The sequence below is a fragment of the Calypte anna genome, chromosome 1 (genome assembly GCF_003957555.1).
Source record: "Calypte anna isolate BGI_N300 chromosome 1, bCalAnn1_v1.p, whole genome shotgun sequence".
NCBI lineage: Eukaryota > Metazoa > Chordata > Aves > Apodiformes > Trochilidae > Calypte > Calypte anna.
The window spans coordinates 114,443,822-114,463,151 of NC_044244.1; the positions used below are offsets into that span (position 1 = coordinate 114,443,822).

General features: G+C 43.4%; 1 protein-coding gene across 1 annotated transcript in view; it reads right to left on the reverse strand.

The window, feature by feature from the left end:
* TSPAN7 (tetraspanin 7) overlaps positions 1-395 on the reverse strand; it is a 98,947-nt gene extending 98,552 nt beyond the window's left edge. Inside the window, exon 1 of the mRNA XM_030460246.1 lies at positions 17-395. Within this exon, the coding sequence (XP_030316106.1) occupies positions 17-97 (81 nt within the window). The 5' untranslated portion in view covers positions 98-395. The remainder of the gene's footprint in view (positions 1-16) is intronic.
* Positions 396-19,330: the final 18,935 nt, after the last annotated feature.

The window sequence follows — 19,330 nt, forward strand, 5'->3', positions numbered from 1 at the left end:
GCCGCGCCGGACTCACCCAGAAGACGAAGGAGTAGATGATGAGGAGGGTTTTCAGACACGTTATCACGGGTTTGGTCTCCATTCTCCTCGATGCCATAATACTGAGATCCCGGCTGCGGGCTGGGCGCGGGAGGAGGAGGCGGAGGCGGAGGGGGCGGGCGGGAGGAGGGAGATAGGGAGGGAGGGAGGGAAGGGAGGCGGAGGGGGGGGAAGGCGGGGGGAGCGGAGCTCAGCGCTGGGATCTCCCGGGCCCGGCTCACGGCGCCGCCTGCTGCGCCACCAGCCCCCGCTGCCAGGGGGCGCCGCCCGCCTGAAACCCCCACCCTGAGGGGCGAGGGGGCGGTGGGGGTGAAGCCCCGGCCCGGGCTCCGCCACTGCTGCCGCCGCGTATGTTCCGCGCCTAGGAAGTCGCTGAGACTTTTATCTGCCCAGGGTGTAGGTGTGTGTGGCCGCAGAACAGTGAGCTCTGCCCCCAGGGTGGGGGACTGAAGAAGCTTGAGGCATTGCAAAGTGGAAGAACCGCCCCACGCCATCCCCCCCACCCCCACCCCCACTTCCTGCCGGCTGCCCCCTTTGGCTTGTGGAAATGGTCACAGGTATTGTTTGGAAGCGCTCAGTGGGGGCTGGAAAAACAGAGCTGGACAGGACATTGGCTGCGTGGTAGAAAATGTCTTTCAGTGCCACGATGAAAGTTTGTGTTCACGTTCAGGGGCTGGAGACGGTAGCAAGTGCGAGCACCACAGGTTTGACGGTGCTTTGCTTACAGCCATGTAGTATGGGTGAGCCAGGCTGTATCGAAGAGCAAGGGTCCTGCCCCAGGCCCATCTGAAGGATCAGAGCTCATCCATCTCTGTATCTCTGAAACAGGTCTCTTGGGCAATCCTACTGAAAGGCGTTGGGTTTGGGCAGTTAGATTTCTGAGTGTTACCTTATAAGAACAGGTCCAAGAACCTCGGGTACTGCTGGAGCCTGGTCCCCAACCTTGGCTTCATGTTAGCCTAGATTCTGAACTTTATCCTAAAATTCATCCAGATATTGGATCCCAGCCTAAACCAATCAGAAACACTGTACTTCTCTATGTCTCTGAGACCCTCTGAGATTCAGCTAGAGCACACCAGGCTCACCTCTGCTGGGCCAGGATGGATGGTGAGCAGCAACATACCCTGGAGATACAACAGAGCCCTGGAGAAAGCCTGCTTCCAGTTAGTGTCACCACCATGAAAACCAGCAAGAGATGGAGAGAAATAACCGTATTAGTTGAGGAATGGGAAGGGAGCTGATCCTGCAGATTCCTGGCAGCAGAGCATTGATATGGGTCTCTCCAGCCTCCTCTGGGTAGGGATAAGAGGCGTGTGGTGTGGCCGCCTTCAAGAAAAGCCATGTCCAGGATGAGCATGCACATATACCTTGACAGCCTGAACTGCTGCACACAGACCATGGGGAGTCATAGAGCGAATGCTTTCCTTCCACATTTTGGAGGAGGGGATGCCTGCGTGGGAGCGAACGCTGGAGCACAGAGTGGCCCTCCCAAGTGATGTGCCTCCACACCCCCTAAAGCAGTGCTCTGAACTGCATCACTGCATTAAAATCGAAACAGGGTCAGTGCTAAGTAGGGTATCTCCTCAAGCAACAAAACCAATGTGGTTTGTGTGGCTGAAGCGTATCAAAGCGATAAACCAGACTTTGCCATTCAGGAGATGGTGTTAAAAAACAGAAAAAAGAATCACAGAACAAGTGTTTTTATAAGACACAGAAGTTTTGCCATGAAGACTGCTGCAACTTTTTGCTGGGTTTGACTTATGACTTCAAGAGTTAGTTGCTTTAATGGATAGCCTACTGTTTCCCCAAACGATTAAGGTGTTTAAAGGATGCTTAGAGAGGTAGTATTCTGTGGAAGATACTTTTTTTTTTAATCATTCACGGCTTTTGTGGTAAATTCAGATGACAGATACATAAATCTTTATTGACTTGGCCATTAAAATGTAAATAAGTGCAGTAACAGCAAAAAAATATATTGACAGTAACAACAGTTATAAATATTAACTGCACAGAAGTTAAAGTAATATTTTTTACAGAAAAGAGCTAAATAAGTGCAGGAGAAACTTATCCTCTTGCCTCTCACATATGTGCTGTGGAAAAGATCAAGGTGTATGCCAAAGGCCAGGGTCAGTAAACATTTATTTCAGCAGCTATGGCTGTACCTCCCCTCCACCTCAAGTGTCTTTAATTAAATGTGAAACAAAATATAATATCAACCAGAATTTAAATATCTAATGAACATAATGCATGTATGGCTGTCTTGGTACATGTTGATTTTTACAAAGGCAACAGCTAGTACATTTTTTTGGCAGTAGTGTGTGGTTTTAGGTCACTTCATTTTGTCATGCCTTGCTTGAGATACTTAAGTTGTCTCAGCTTAACCTTAGGCACCCAGAGAATCATTCCCCTCTAAAACATTGGCTTCCACTGCTTGGCAGGGAACAGTGCAGGCTTCTAAGGAGTCCTTAGAACTGAGAACCAGATACTCCATGTTATTGCCACCCAAACCTACAGTCTTCTGCTGAGACTGTCTTTGGAGAAAAGATGGGTTTCTTTTTGACATAGAGTCAAGCAGTGTATACTTTATTGTACACAGATGCAGATTTTGTGTTAAAATGAGAATGTCTGAACAAGCTGGACATAGATCTGCCTGGTTACAGCAAATGCCATTGAAATATGACAACAGCACCAAGCCATCAAATGTTTAAAGCTTAAATGGAATTACCAAACAATCACTAGCATCCATATGTGCATCAGAAACATGTTTACCTTTTTAAATTATTTTATCATATTTTTGCAGATTTGGAAGCACAGATTTTCAAGCATCTCTTGAACAAAATCAAAGCAATTTTTTTCTAAAGCAAAATACACTTTCAGTTCTGTAATCCATGTTTGCGAAGTAGGGAACATAATTGCTCTTCACATCTTCCCGCAGAGGGAACATTCTTGTAGTTACTCAAAACAAGACATTTTTGCCTAACTGTGTCATTTGAAAAATATTTCTTTAAACCATGAGCAGTATTGCAGGGGATTCTTCTCACAATCAGTGACAGTGAGCTTCTTTTTCTTCATTATGAACAGGGAATATCCTCTTTATTAATAAATCTGTCTGCAGAGCACTGGTCTAGAAGGAGCTCCTTCATCTCACAACAGGAGAGTATCATATTGCAGGAAAAGAAAATGAGGACTCCCATCCTTACCTGAATCTGACATTGCTTATTTGGTGGTTAAATAGACACTTTCTGGGGCAAGTGGTGGAATGACATAAACAGCCATTGTATTGAGTATGATAAGGCTTCATACCCTCCTACAATTATACCATATGTTATGAAATGTGCTTTCTTCTCTTCATACCCACTATAACCTTCCCCAGATTCCCTGTGGTGATGTTGAGGCAAAGGTTGCAACCTCTGCTGCCCTTCACCGGGCTTTCAGGCTTACAATTCACACTCACTTCAGACTCCCCTGAGATGAGATGTTTGGACTTTTTTTTCTTTCTCTGGTTCCTTCTCTTGCCATGTTGCCTGCCAGTGGCAGGTACTGCCAGCTGGCAGTACCTACAGCCTGTGTCAGCCCATCACAGAATTAAAAATATATATATTTTTTTGCAAAAGGCAGAAAGAAGAGAGGAAAATAAGAGTCTGATAATTTTGCTGTGCTGTGTTGGGTGAGTCCAGCAGGCTCTGTACTTGTCTCACCAACACCTCTGTGTGCTAATTTGCCTCCAAAAAAGCAGAGCTGTTGGATGGCAGCTGACTACCTGTCAGTAGCTTGCTTTTGGCAGGTGCACCAATGAGACCAAACCATGTCTCAAGCCTCAAAATGTATTTTCTAAGGAAGCTTCAGGTTTTACATGTCCCCAGAGGATCCAGGGGGGGTGCGCAGCCAGTCTCAGAGGATGATATGTCAGAGGAGACCCTGTAAGGAGGCACATGTGTTGTTGATATCAGGACTAAGGAATGCCCATTTGCAGGAACTGATGAGGAACATGCAGTTTGCTGCAGCACAGACATAAGGCAGCAAATGCAGACGTAAGCTTCAGCAGTTTGTCAACAAGTATGAGTGAGGATGAAACACATATTAGCCACCAGTTTGGAAAAAGGGGCTTGTGGGATGGATCTGCAGCACTGAAAACATAGTGCCACCTCAAACTGGTGAGCAAGCAGTATGTACTTACAAAGGAAGAAGTAGTAATGCAAAGCAGCTTTCTTAGACCTTTTAAGAAAATTGTAGCACGCCTTATAGGAATAGACATCATGCTTTATGAATTATGCTCAGTAAATTAAGGCTTTTGGCTTATGTTAAGCCAAAAAAAAGATGTCAAGGGAATAAGAATCAGCAGAAGTTTTAGGAGAGAAAGGTGGTGAAAGGAATGAGCTTTATACCTCTAACAATACAAAGTAATGAGTTACAAGATCAAAAATGGTACTGAGATTAACAAAACTGAGGTAAAGCCTGATGTCAACTGGGTATATCCACTTGCCATGTTTCTTTTAGTGCTGTTTTATACTACTTAGATGACAAAGTAAGGGCTCTGCTGTGCTGTGATCTCCCTTTGGCTCTGGATTGTTCCTTGCTGTGGGGACAATGGAATTCTTACATTTTTGCAGCTTTACTGCTGAAGCTTGAGCAGCTTCATCCCAAAATCCAACAAATCGTGTGGAGGCAGAAGGGAGTGTGTGGTGAAGAGATGTCCTTTATCCCCTTTCCTACAGCATAGGAAATGAATCTCTGGGTTTTTTCAGTAATACTGATATGAATATGCTTTTCTTAACTTTTTCTATTTCTCAGCAAATACCTTGGTTTAAAAGTAAAATTTCTAGGCAGACACTTGTAATAGTTTGTGATGACTTTCCTGATTACTCTAAAAGCTATGCAAAGTGTCCTCTTGGAAGGGAGAGGAATAGAAATATATTTATGACTCAGTATAAGAGCCATAACATGAAAAATTAAGATCACCAGCATTTACAGAGAAAGAGTGGAGGACTCAAAAAAAGATAAAGGATCAGAAAGCTGAAAAATAGACAAAGAGCCTATCTACATTATTTCAGGAGAAGAATTATTACATCTCCAGATGATACGAGTTTTGACGCACAGAAAGTAAAATGGATCCATACAATTTTATAATCTTCATCTTTAGCAATGAAGTGACAATTAACCCTGCACATTTACCAGGTCACTTACATTGTTGTCACAATCTGTGGTTTCTCTTTTTAAAAATTATTTTGTTTCTTTGTAGTTCTGAATACTAGTGCTAGATTCTCCTGGTGTCCCCAGAAAACCTGGGCATTTTTTTAAGCTCAGGAGGTAGCTTTGGGAGGAATTAGATAATTTCTTCTTCTGGAAAAAAAGGTTAACCCCTTGTGTGAGGAATTAAGGAGCATCAGTGAGGTCCCCCCCTTGTCCATGATTTTGGGTGCTTTAGCTTCTGTCAAAAAGCATGCTAGAACTGCACCTTAAAATTTGAACACTGTGGTGTTCGATACTGTTTCTGTTTTCCTCCTTTTCCTTTCTTGTCTGTGCCACAATATTTTTTTCACTAGGTTTCTGCCAAGTCTGCCCTGCAGCAGGTACAGGTAGAACTGGGAATCCTGACCTATTCTCTAGCACTGGCAGAAGTCACCTTTTGTCATGGCAGGCTTGTAAGTGTTCCCATTAGAGCTTGGGCAAGCAAGCAGGTTCCAGATTTTCTGTTCTGCAGGTGCAGACATCTTCTATGGGGCAGCTGCAGACTCCTGACTGACATGTAAGTGATAATTATGCAATGTTTCCAGGGAACAGGGACTCCTAAATGTCCTCACCTTGTGGATAGAAGGATTGGGAAACCTCAGGTGTGGGATAACTAATAACAACAGGGATGCTGTTGAGGGAGGTCAGGATATGGAACTTCCACTGCTATGGAAACTGATACCACATTAATGTGAGACAGTAACATAGGATGAGGTGAAGCACCATAGGAAGAGGGGCACATCAGTAACCTGCTAATTCTATTGTTAACTTCAGAGTACAACTGGGAGGACCTGATTTCCAGTGGGCAGATGAAGGAACATATGCTGGGAGAGCTGGAGGAATCCTAACGTTATAGGGTACAGAGGAGGCTAAAGGACAGTGTGAAGAGAGTCACAGAGGCCATGGTCAACCCTAGAGCTCTTCAGTGACCTCCTGAGCCCAAGAGCTCTTGAGCAATGCTCAAGGTGGCAAAAGGAGACCACATACACAGTGAAAGGAACTCTGAGGTACAGTGCATTATTTTTGAGCCAATGTGTTTTCTCTTGACGTGGTGTCTAGGTCTCCTCCTTTAAACAATGAATCCTTTTCATGCCTTCAGAAAGCAAGATTGACTTTTAAAATAGCCATTTATTTTACAATGGCATGCTAGTGATAAAAAGGGGGGGAAATTACAATTTAATAGCATGTTTTATCAAATAAAATTAAGCTGATAAAGCAATAACATTAAAAAATAATTACAGATAAAATATAATGACAATGAATCTTAAAACAACCAAAGAAACAAGACTGAGAGCATAGCATGCCCACCTCAGGACCAGTCTAGCCAGAGGTCTTGATTCTTAAGGACCACCTATTGCATGTTTCATACAGGTCTCTGTTACATGAGCATGCAAAAGATCTATTTCTTGCTTGGTGGTCCAGCTGTTGTTTCTGGATCAGGCTCCTGCCCTGTGATGCTGGGGAATGGAGCAGATGTGAATGGCTCAACCAAACAGTGCTTTTTTCTTGGATGGCCAGAGAGAGGTGGATGAGGGCAACTCTTGTGCCCTTGCAGAGGATTTTTGCTTTGCACCTACATCCTTTTTCTTCTGAGAGAGCAGTCTCAGCATTGTTTCCTGGAGACATCTTTTGCTCATCCTTCTCAGGCTCCTTCAGTGAGCAGTGTTGCTTCCTTCACAACCACATGACAGTTTCCTAAGCTCCATTCCCCTAAATGGAGTAGCAGAAAACAGTCAGAGGCTCAGTCCATGCCAGTCTTACCAGTAGTACAAACCACCACCTGTAAGGGCTCTAGCACACCCTCCTACCATTCCTAGAATCCTGACTGCTTGAGCTCATGGACAGCTTTGATAATGGGTGCTGGTGTCACATCTTAAATCAAAGATGTGCTTGAGAAAATGCTGTGAGAAGCCTTGGGGGAAAGGCTGCTCTTCTCTCAGCAGATGCTTTTCATCTAGGCACTCTACTCGTGCTCTTGGCCCGAGCTGTGTTGTAGCCATGCCCATGCCTGTGCTCCAAGCTGGCCACCCACCCCAGGTGGGCTCAGGCCAGGGAATACAAGAAGCAAAGTCTCCTTGGCACGGGGAACAAAGCAGCATATGCTTGAGCAGCAGGAGCAAAAGGATGGGTTCAAGGCAAAGGGAGTTGAGAGCAGAAGGGCAGGGAAGTGCACAGGAAAGCCACTGGGACATCTTCCTTCATGCTCCCCCACTTCCCTTGGATACTGGTGGATAACACACGGCTGCGTCCTCTCCCTGCAGCTCCAAGGGGTACATCTTCTGTGTTGCTTTCTGATAACCTGAACTTGAGGTGGCTACTGCTTATAGGCCTCCCCTCTCTGTCACCATTACCCCTTCCTGTCTTTGCCTTAGAGTCTCTCTTGGGCCCTTGTTGTGTTAGCTGCCTGCTTAGCTCAGGTGAAAACAACAGCATCAACAGATAGCATCAGGCCAAAGAGATCAGCTCCTAATACAGAATCACAGAATCATCAAGGCTGTAAAGGACCTCTGAGATCATCAAGTCCAACCCTTAATCCACTACCACTGTGGGTACCAGACCATGGCACTGAGTGCCACATCAGTCTCTTCTTAAAAACCTCCAGGGATGGAGAATCCACCACCTACCTGGGCAGCCCATTCCAATGCCTGATAACCCTTTCTGTAAAGAATTTTTTCCTAATATCCAACCTAAACCTCCCCTGGCAGAGCTTAAGTCCATGCCCTCTTGTCTTACTGGTAGCTAGTTGGGAGAAGAGACCAACCCCCCCCCAGGTACCCCTTCCTTTCAGGGAGTTGTAGAGAGTGATGGGGTCTCCCCTGAGCCTCCTCTTCTCCAGGCTAAACAATATGTGCCCTATCTCCAACACCCAGCACAGCAGACAAGGCCCCATGCCACTGTCACTGATGCATAAGGCACAAGGGCTGCTGGCTTCACTGGTCCTTCATGCTGAGTCAGGTGGAACCAGACTGAGTATGGTATAGGGAGGCAGATTTTTAATTAACACAGAATTAGATAGGGCTTCTCTTTTTTTATGATGTACAGCTGAGTCTGTAATATTTTTTAGTGGTTGATTGCCTTAGAAATGTATAATTCTTTTCCATATTTGTCCTCAATTGCATATGCTTGCTAATGTTTCTTTTTCAGACTGGCAACCAACAGGAGTATAGCTGTATTAGGAAATGGAATAAGGCATTTATTCACTCATTTTAAAAGAATTATTAATGATGTAAAAGTCACTTGTATTCAATATTCAGCCTCACATGCTGAAAGGAAACATAAAAAATTGGCTGCATAAGCATCAGCACTCTAACACTCCTTGGATTTACTCTCTGAAGACCTTCCCACACTGTCCAGCTTCTCCTGAGGCTTCTGACCTAGAGCTCAGGAGCTGCAGATCAACACCAGAACATCCCAGGTCTTCCTGGCATCATGCTGACTTCATGGAAGAGCAAAACCAAGTGTGCTGTCAGTCCATGGGAGTAGTTGAAGGCATTCCAGTGACACGTGGATGTTCCCCACACAGAAAAAGAACTCAGTAAGTCTCTTCCTCAGCACTTTGGTGGCTGGGAACCTACAGGCTTTAGAAAATGAACTCTCTCTGTCTTTGTATCTTTTTCCATTTCAGGGAAGCAATTTGCTTGTTTCACTTCCAGATTGCATTTCACAATCCTCCCCAGTTCTCAGCCCAGCTTGCAGACATCTGCAGGATCTTTTATCCCACAGGCCACTTTTGGGGAGGTGATCCCATGGCAGTTCCACAGTGTCAGTAAGTGTAGGAGCCACACGGACTGCACAAGGCACATGAAGCCAACCTAAATTATATACTGGGCTTTTTTACTACCTTCTGCTGACTCCAGAAGCACAGCAAGGGGCTCTGTAATACTTAAGAATTACTGACAGAGTATTACTCCTGTGCAGGACTAAAAAAGTGCACAGTGGGAGCAAGATGGAGGAGGGAACTTCACCACTTCCATGCAGGAATGAGAGAACCAGGTACACTTTCCAGGGACATGTTTTAATGCAGGATTTTTTTTTTAGCAGCTGGCTAATGGCACTGACTTTCGGAGCATTGCTGTAGCTGGTAAAGTAGTATCAAATAAAACATTCTGTATTTGCTTTCTCCTGAAAATTTTTCTGTTGAATTGGGTCAACTTCTAAGCATTAAAAAAAGAGAGCATTTTAATCTGTCAGCACTGCAAACCGAGCCTGGGGCTTGAAAATTACTTTTGTGCTTAGAAATGTTGTGGACTCCAAATATATATAATATATAATGGTATATAAAGCAAAACCTGATCATTCCTGCTTTTCTTAACTTACTATTATTTTAACAAATATTTCTTTTGATGGGGTTTTGGGTAACATGAGCAAATAAAAGCTCCATAAAGATATTTTTGCCAACATTGCAAAAGGAAAGCAACATCTTCTCAGCCTTTTAAGCAGTAGCATTTGCCACCTTTATAAAAATACTCTCTATTATAGACATGAAAGCAGATCATAAAGCTGCTCTGTCCAAATCTGCAGGGGAATCGACCAGATGGCTGGGGCCACTGCAGTTAGGATGAAGATTTTATAGCTAGATTTGTAAGAAAATAGTAAAGTGGTTTCAAGGTCAGCATTGAGGTGAGAACTGTGGCCAGATTTTCTGCCAGGGGCACGGGCAGCCTTTCTCACACACTTAAAGGAGATGCAGCAAACCAGAAATTCCTTCACTACCCAGGAGCAAATGCCCTCAGTGCAAGACAGTAATTGCAACAGGGGGAGAACTTGCTTACTTGGCATTTTTAAGCAATAACAGTTTTCAAATAATTTTTCATGACTATTTAGGTGTGTATTTATATATGTATTTTTTTAGTTCAGTTAAATCTGCAGGTGGTCACACAGCAGATTGTAAATAATATTAGTTGTGCATTTTGTCAACAAAAATTATTCTTAAATAATGGTTGTTGTTTTTAAATTAGCTCTGGGCTCAACATGCATCTCGAGCTGTTGGCAGCCAATTTTTTTTTTCTGTGCTTTTGTCTTTCGTGCCCCCACACATCCCTGAATCAAGTAGTTACTGCTTTAAATGTAAAATTCCCTCCATGATTTGTTGTGTTCTTTTAAAAATAAAAAGCCCTAGAAATCTTGCTTGTGATATCCATCAGGCTCAGCTACACAGATCTGGAGGCTGTGCATCTCTCTTGTTTGTGTCATTAGGCTGGTTTTAGTTAATTTTCACTTCCAGATGTCTCTTGTGCCTGTTATATTTTGCTTTGTTTTTGTTTTTCTGGTTAACATGATATAAATTATCTTGATAGGCCAGAGCTGTTTACTCTGTTTTACTTGTTTAATTTCTGGATATGTTTTACAAAGCCTGATCCCTCATCAGCACAAAATAGCTTTTACTGGCTTACAACACAGATTTCACCACGGTTATTTAGTGGCACAAAAATATGCACAGCTGACTGAAGAACCAAGCTTGTAGTCTGGGTGCTCTTTTGTTAAAAGGGCACAAAACCATATTTCTGGCCATGGCTGGATCCTGGGCCATGCAAAAGCAAAAGATGCTGGTTAGCCTGGCTGTAAGAAAGGAGGTGTGGGTTAGTTATGAAGAATGACTCCTACTTGCTAAATGAGGATATTATCTTCATAATACGATGCTGAACAGCATCATGCTTAGTATCTCCCTTCCACAAAAGGCAAGGGTTTGCTCATTATCAGTGGAAGGTGTTGTACAGCCACAGCATTAGCAGACCTGCAGTGGGGTGCCTGCCAAGGAAATCAATTCTGTGCTGCATCATGTTCTGCTGAATCACTTTGGGTCTTGAGACTTCTCCCTGTGAGTGTGGTGGATTATGCCAGGGCCCAGGTAGCTCCTTTGGATTTTCTCCTACAGGAGTTTCTCTGAAGAAGGGTGGTTGGGGTGCAGTGGTGTCAATTTTGCTGAAGTGAGCTTGAGCAGATCCCCACAGCACATTTCAGGTGTGGGTAGACTGGGTGCCTTTTGCATGTGGATGTTTAGCTGCTGGATTATATAAAGCACTGCAGTAATCAAATACTTCCTGCTGCTTTTCCGAAGAACTGCTGCAGGGACACATTGTATATGAGGATCCTGGGGCACCTTGCACTTTTCTCCAGAGGCTTTGAATACTTGAAGAGATGAGATCCAGTTACTTTAGAAAAAGACTGGGAACTGGTCCCCATGTACTAAATTTGAGTGGCAGTGACAGCCCCTGCCCTGTTCTGTGCTGCCATTTCCTTGTTGGTAGCCCAGGGATAACTAATATCAACTGTAACCAGTCAAAGGAATAGAAACACTTCTAAATTTTTCCAGAGCTTACAAAAATATGCAGAGTTACTACTGCATCCTCTCTAACCAAAAAGGGATGACTCAGTGGCCTTCTCTTTGCAGTTACCATCTCCAGACAGTTCCTGGTGGAGCAAATCAACTTACAGCAACATCTGCTTTGCTGAAGGACCAGCTGCAGGTCCTTCTTTGGCACCTTCCTTCTGACACCCAGCTTAGCTGGACAAAGGTTAGAAAAGCAGCCACAGAGCTGCTGATAGGGATACTGATGGTTATCACTGAGGTTGCACGTTAATTGTTATTCAGACTTGCATTGTCAAATGCACTGGTTTGGGGTTTGGGTTGTCAGCCAAGGTCTTGAACTCATGCTGATCAAGGATCATGAAGGAGACTATGAAGCAAGTCAATGAGATTTGTATACTGGAAGTTATTCATGCTTTGAGAGCCAGCCAAAAATAATATTTCAGAGGGCATGTATAATACTGCCAAAATCAAGCTGATGAATGACGGTATCGTTGAATTTGGATGTAGAATGAGGGTCAAGTTCAGAACAGTTTAGCAGCAGACTATTCACACATTCTAAGAAGAGTGGGACTAGGGCATTTTGTAGTTAACACTCATTAAAAATAAGTTATTTAGTCCTGTTTTATTTTAAAGTGTAATAGAGGGAGGGCAGAGAGAAATTAAATCAGGAAGATAGATGATAAGGCAAGTTTAGGGTCACACAGTGCCAGGCTTATGTGAGCATTTGGGAGTTTCTTCTGGTTAGGCACAGTAAACAAGGAAGGGAAATGCTGAAGGTCTCTTCTGGAACTTGTACACATCCAGGAGCTGTTTCTGCAACACTGCTTTTCACTCCTTTCTTCCAGTTGTTCGTGTTTAATATTAATTCAAAACATGGGAATAAGTCTGTAGATGAAATGCAGCATACTATGAGAGGGGTCTGAATTTAAATAATCAGACTTAGTTCTGAAAGCATACAGCTCTGCATTGCAAATTTCTATTGAAGAACTTTATCTCCCTGGTTAACAGGCAGGTGGTACTGCAAGAAGCATATCACCTTTTCCTATCCAGAGAAAGGTGATGAAGAAAAATGCAGATCAAGTACAGAAGATGTCAGGTCTTGGCTGAATTCCTTCCATTCTTAGCTTTTGCTTTTCAGTTCCATTTACGTTATTTTTAACCACTTTCCCATTGCTTTTGTCTGAGATAACTTTTTCATGGTAGGTTACTTTGGGTTTGAGCAAGTTTTAACCAGCTTTATAGTCAAAGACCACTGCGACCAGGAGAGAAATCACAGTAATTCAAATCCACCACAACTGATGAGAAGAAAACAAAGAGCTTAACTAAGACATAGCACTGCCTAAAGTAAGAGCCAACCATGATACCGCTTATTTCTATTAAGTTTTGAGAAGTGCAACATTTCCTGCACATTGAAAGGACAGAACATGGAGGTATATTGGGAAAGTCATAGACACTTTATTAAAATAAGTGAATATATGGTAATTGTGGCTACATCCAACTATAATTTTTGTGAATTCAAATTTACCCTTTCTCATACATCAGTCATAAGCTCTTGGAGTGATGACTTGCCAGTCCAAACCCATAGAAAAAGGTCCAGTCCTTGGTGTGGCACTGTCCCGTTAATGGCATAAGAGACACATGACTAAGAAACCCACAATATAAATTATTGTTTGTACACAGAAAAATCATGAGAATTCATGAAGCACAACTAATACAATAAGAGAACAGCAAACTGGAGTAATTAACTGGAGTCCAGAGCTGAGCCTATCTATCCAAAATAATCTGTATACTGTTGCCATAATATCTAGTGATGGACAAATTCACCTTGTTGTTTCTGGACATACCGATTTAATAAACATTACGTGGTTCTACATCTGTGCTTTGCCTACAGAATGGCTTGTATAAGGTTAATTAAATCTCATGGCAGAACATTACATTAGAAACATTTGCTAAGCTTTACAGGCCCAAATTATTTTAGCACTATTCCAAATCACGAGTGATTATTTATACCAATCTTTTTATTAAGTTATTGCCTGCCCCTAAACCAGGGGTTTGTTCTTCAGTTAAAAACACTGAACTCCAGGAAGACAGAGGACCTTGATTCAACATAGCAAAGGGGGCAGATAAGATTGAAGAGTTTGTGAATGATGTATTCGTTTGCAGTTTGAATTCAGCTGCGGCAGAAATCTAGCCAAGATGTGCAATCCTTGTTCCATGCTTACCTCAGGACAGCAGATCTGGGAGCTATCCATTTCCACTAAAACATGTACTAAGCAGTTATCAGTTTCTCCCTCTTCCATCCAAACAAGCCCATTTCATTTGTCTTTAAGGTCAGAGCTAAAGCACATAAGGAGCTTGTCTTTAGCTGCAGCCTTCTGCCCAGCTCCTGCTCAGATGCCCCATTCTGCGCTCTGGGCCTTGGACACTTCATGTCTGGTCAAGGGCTTCACCATGTCTCAAGGATTCCTCCTCACTTTCACCACCACCACCACCCATCACTCACGTGGCTCTGGGGTAAAGGTGTTCGACACTTTATTCCCTGGTCTCCCTGTGCTTCCTCACATTCTCCCAATGGGAAGGCAAAGCTTAAACCTGACTGGTACCAATTCCTGATGTTTGTCTTTGTATACAAATGCTGGTGAACTATGATTCATCTCCAAATATTCCTGCAAAACAAAGGGAAGGGATACAAGCCTGGATGAGAAGGATCATATGTCTGCTTAGGCATAAATACTTGAGGGGGCATTTCTCCATTTTTTTCTCAGTTAATTTGCAGCCTCATACTTAACTGTTTACGTAATTAATTACCCACTGTCAACGTCTATGATCAAAAAATACTCATAGTCACCAGTTAATTTCCAGTCACTGATAGTTTCCAGAGTTGTTTCAATCTCCTCGGCAAAACTGAAGGGTGACAATGCTGCAGAGCGTGGAGGGGGAAGCTGGGCCTTCATAGGAGGGAGAAAGAAGAGGTGATTATATTTTTATTTGGCAAGGAAGCTATATTTTTAAAGGTCAGATTTTTCACTTCCTACCTACCCTACAACTTGTGCTTTGAAGTGCATTGCTGCTCTAGCTGTAAACAAAGTTAAACTGAGGCCAGCTTATGAAGCAGCACTCAGCACTATAGCTTACATGGTATCTCCTCTTTTCAGAGTCATGAAAACAAATTTATAGCAAGAAGTGTTGCCTTAAAGCTGGTGTCAGATTCTTGCAAAACCAGAGGATGGAAATTAACATCTCAGCACTGGTGAAAACTTCTTTATGTTTGGAGAACAGGAAGTTAAATGGCTGGCCTACATCAATCTTTCCTGCTTCAGCTGTGCAACAGTAATAAGAATGGTCAAAACCACCACAAGCTTGCCTGCTTTTATGAGTTCAGGTTGCCCTAGTTCATATGGATGTATGTGTGTTCATGGATGTATGTACAGTGTCACGGTTTAACACTGGCCCAGCAATTAAACTGAGTGACAGATGCTCTCTGTTAATCTCTCTCTCCTCCCTGATAAAGAAAGGAGAGAGAATAAGGGAGAGAGACTTATGGGTTGGAAACTAAACTACACAGCTTTAATGAAACAGTAATGATAAATAGGAAAAGTTACTAAATATATACAAATATACAGGAAATTGGTTTCCCGTTCCTTCCCCCCTTCTCCCCCAATAACTCTCACATCACCACCGAGGCTGCAGGGCAGCCCTGGGAAAGTCCAGGCTGGACTCCTGGAGTCAGCAGCAGTCGGGAGCTGGAGTCAGGAACACACAGATTCAGGAGGGCATGGATCAGGACCACAGACAGGCAAACAGATGGAATCCTCCCAGGATGCCAAAGCAAAACAGGGAATGGGCAAAGAAAAGGAAGCAGGAAAGCAGGAAGGTCAGGAAACTGGAAGCTGGCTTGACCCTTGTGATCCCTCAAATTTATACTGAGTATGATGTGTATGGGATGGAATACTCTGTTTGGTCAATTCTGGCATTTATCTTGTGCGTTCCTCCCCAAAGGAGGGCTGCGGGTGGGACCTCTTTATTCCTTCTGGAGGGTAAAATGTTCCTCAGGACTGAGCAGCGCCTTGGTTCTGCACACCAGTCTCTAGGAGTAGCTATAAACATCGAGTGCTATCAGTCCTAGAAGCAGACACTGACTGAGAAACTTGCTGTTGATTTCAGCAAGTGCAACTACTTACAAGAGACTTAGCTGAAAAGCAAAAGTACAAGACAGAAAATCACCTTTATCCTGACCCAAACCAGGACATACAGCTACTCTGGGTGAATGGAAAGAAGAGCTCCACCTAGGAAACCTAGGTGTATTTTGAAGCTGCCACATGCTTAGAGGGACAGTGGCAAAGGTTGGTTAATGCAAATGCAAAAAATGTGGCTCATAAATCAGAAAAAAGGACTGTGATGCATTTGCAGTAGTGAGTATCCTGGGTAGTGAGTAGTGCTGCTGGACACAGAGTGCAGCTGAATGTGTTGTGTAGAGGTGGTGTAGAAGACCCACATGGCAAGACTTGGCTTTGTTGTAGTAGGCAGGTGGGCCTTGGTGTGGTTTAAAGAGTAAACCAGCTCAGTGGCCATTTCTGTAGAGTTTATCAAAATGAGTGATAGATTAAATACAAACTGAAGCAAGCATGCTACTTACTTTATTTACAAAACTAATAAAAATGCACCCCAAAAAAGTAATTAAATTATGTTCTCAAGAACAAATCAATAGATTAATAGTTTCAAAGCGTTCCCATATCTAATTAACACAACAGGCAATCAAATAAAATGATGAAGCTGCCACTTTCAGTCCCTTTCACTAATGACATGGTGCTGAGTCAGAGGAAGAGTTGTTTGCTTTCAGACCAAAAGGATAGGGTTTCTTACCCAAAACACTTCTTTCACTTGGCTGGGGATGAGCAGAGGTCATGCTGTGTGTTTTGGACTTAGAACCTTCCCAAGCAAGAATGACAGAGGTGAGTTATGTTTCTCTTTCAACATTACGTGCAGCTACCCAGGCACAAACAGTAACTCTTCACATATTTCTTACAGTTTTGTGGGTGTTTCAGGGTGATGGGTGTCATTTCCGCTTGCCTTGCCCATGCACAAAGTTTGTACCATCTACCCACTTAGCACAGAAGTAATGGCTAAATAATGCCTGATGGCAGCTTTTGAACAGCTTTTGACCTCATCAGACTTACCCATCAGACTTCCTGACTTACCCAGCAGCAGGCTGACATTTTTTTTTTATGAAGCTGTGAAAGGTGTTTCTCCCTGAGCTGTACACAAACACTCATTTGTAAATGGGGAAGGAAGGTGGCAGGAGAAAGAGAGAAAATGATTAGACTAAAGTCAGCCTTGCAGAAGAGTGAGTCAGTGAGGAGCCAGCACTGTGCCTGAGAGCCAGGCAAGTGCCTGCTGGCCATGGCTGGACCATACTCAGCAGAGCTGCTCAGGTGTCACTTGATTCATTACTGGCGACACACAAATGTGTGGAGAAGCAATATGAGGAAAAATAGGGAGGGGTGGATAATGTAGTGCCCAACAATCCCCAGGAAAATACCTGCTAGGAGAGGCTGTTCTTTCTGATGACTGTAGTGTTCCTTCCCCATAACAAAGCTAAACCCCAGTGAATGCTGGGGATAAGAAAGGATGGATTTACCCTGTGTAGAGATATGCTGTGAAATAAAGCCCCTGGATATTTCTCACACCAAAATATCTCACTAGGAGAGTTCAAAGAGATACTTGTGGGCCTAATCAAAAGAGCTTTCAGCTCATCAGAAAGGCACAATGTGCTGCCCAAGGAATATGAAGATAAGCTACTATAATTTCACGCTGTGTTATTTTATTCCATGAGACAAACTATTACTTGCTTTCATGAACTTATAATGGTGACCATACAAATTATGGTTTGGTGTCACAGTCTCACAGTTTATCTAGTAGGGGAGAGAAAAAGGTAATTGCAAAATGTACAATGACAATAAAACACCAAAGCTATGTGGTTATGTTTGCAATTACTCCTGATGTGTGCATGTTTCAACTATATCTAATTTTCAAGAGGAAAATTTATTTTAAAGGAAAAACCTTTCCAGAATTCTAGTAAGGGCCGGAGGAAATGCACGGTAAACCTTGTGGTGAGCATCATGAATAGGACATGTCAGGGAAGTTAGCTGAGATGTCACCTGTTGCTTTCTGACAGCTTCAGGGAGTTGATGTCAGCTGAGGGTTGATTCCAAAGAGAGCAGTATCAGCAGGGCTGTCATTGCTGGGGAAGTAGCTGGAGTGTTGCAGTCTTTGGGTGCACAGTAAAAAGAGACAATGCAAGAAAGTTCAAACATTATCCCTCCGAGTAGATCACCATAAGCAACAACAATAAGAAATTCCAGGCTGTGTGGGTGGCTAGCAGGAGCACAGTGGTCTGCTTCTTCTCTGATATTGTTCTGAGAAGATGGCAGGACACCAAAGACAACCTCTCTGGGACAATGGGCTTAACTTCATTAACTCTTTCCAGTGAGAATGAGCCAACAGAAAACAAGGTTGTGGGACAAAATAAAATGCTCTAGGGCATCCTTCTGCCTGTTGCAGCAGGTGCTTGTTTAACGTGGCTGGGAATACTATTATTAAAAAAAATATTTGCTGCTAAGATGCCCTGTTAGTTCAATAATACTGAAATTGAGTTTGTGTCATTAGACTGGAGGTTCAGATATTTTATATATATATGTCATCACTGCCATTGCAGACAGACCTAGGAGGCAGGGAGGGAACTCCTCAAACACTAACAAGAAATAAAAACAGTCACTAGCAGCAGCTGTGATCTGGAGGGCAAAACTGCCCTTGGAAGACAAGAAGCTTGTTGAGTGGGAGCAAGAGAAAAAAATGAGAAGGAAAACAGTGGTAGAAGAGGAGAGAGAAAAGCAGTGGGAAGGGAAGGGAAGGGAAGGGAAGGGAAGGGAAGGGAAGGGAAGGGAAGGGAAGGGAAGGGAAGGGAAGGGAAGGGAAGGGAAGGGAAGGGAAGGGAAGGGAAGGGAAGGGAAGGGAAGGGAAGGGAAGGGAAGGGAAGGGAAGGGAAGGGAAGGGAAGGGAAGGGAAGGGAAGTCCTGCCTCATAAATGCCACAGCAGCTGCAGCACTGCTGACTTAGGCTGTGCTCACATCAGCCAGTAAAGAGAAGCAGCAGAAACACACCTTGGAGTGGTCTTCTGGCACTAAGGATCTGTCATCCTTACTATATGAATTTCAGGGGATTTACTTGAGTCTGGCTCTGGACTGGTCCCATGAGCTGAAGCCCAGTTGGTGGCTGGAGCACAATAGGTGCACTCTTACAGCATGTCTCCTGAGTTAGCATTGTCCAAGCACAAAGAAGCACCCAACAATATTTATGTCAGAAAAATATACTTTTGTGGCCTCTAGCCTATGGCGTAGAAACATTTATTCAAGCCTTCCTAAAGCAAATTCTCTGTACTATTAAAAGAGGGAAAGACGTGTCCCTAGAAACTTCCAGATATGACTTCAGCATCTTTGAGCATCTCTCTCTCTCTCTCTCTCCATTGATAATTTAAGAAATGAGTAGGAAATGCTGGATGACTCATTCCAGCAGAGATACTGCTTTTCTGAGCAGGATCAGCAGCTTTCTAAAGAAAAGGCTGCAACATATCTTTTTCTTCAACTGCCTCTCTCTACCATCTGATCATGTCATAGTTTTGGGGGGCAGAATACGTGCACTGAGTGTGAGGAGCCTTGGCTCTTTGCTCTCCTCAAGCCTAAGAAGATCTTGTTT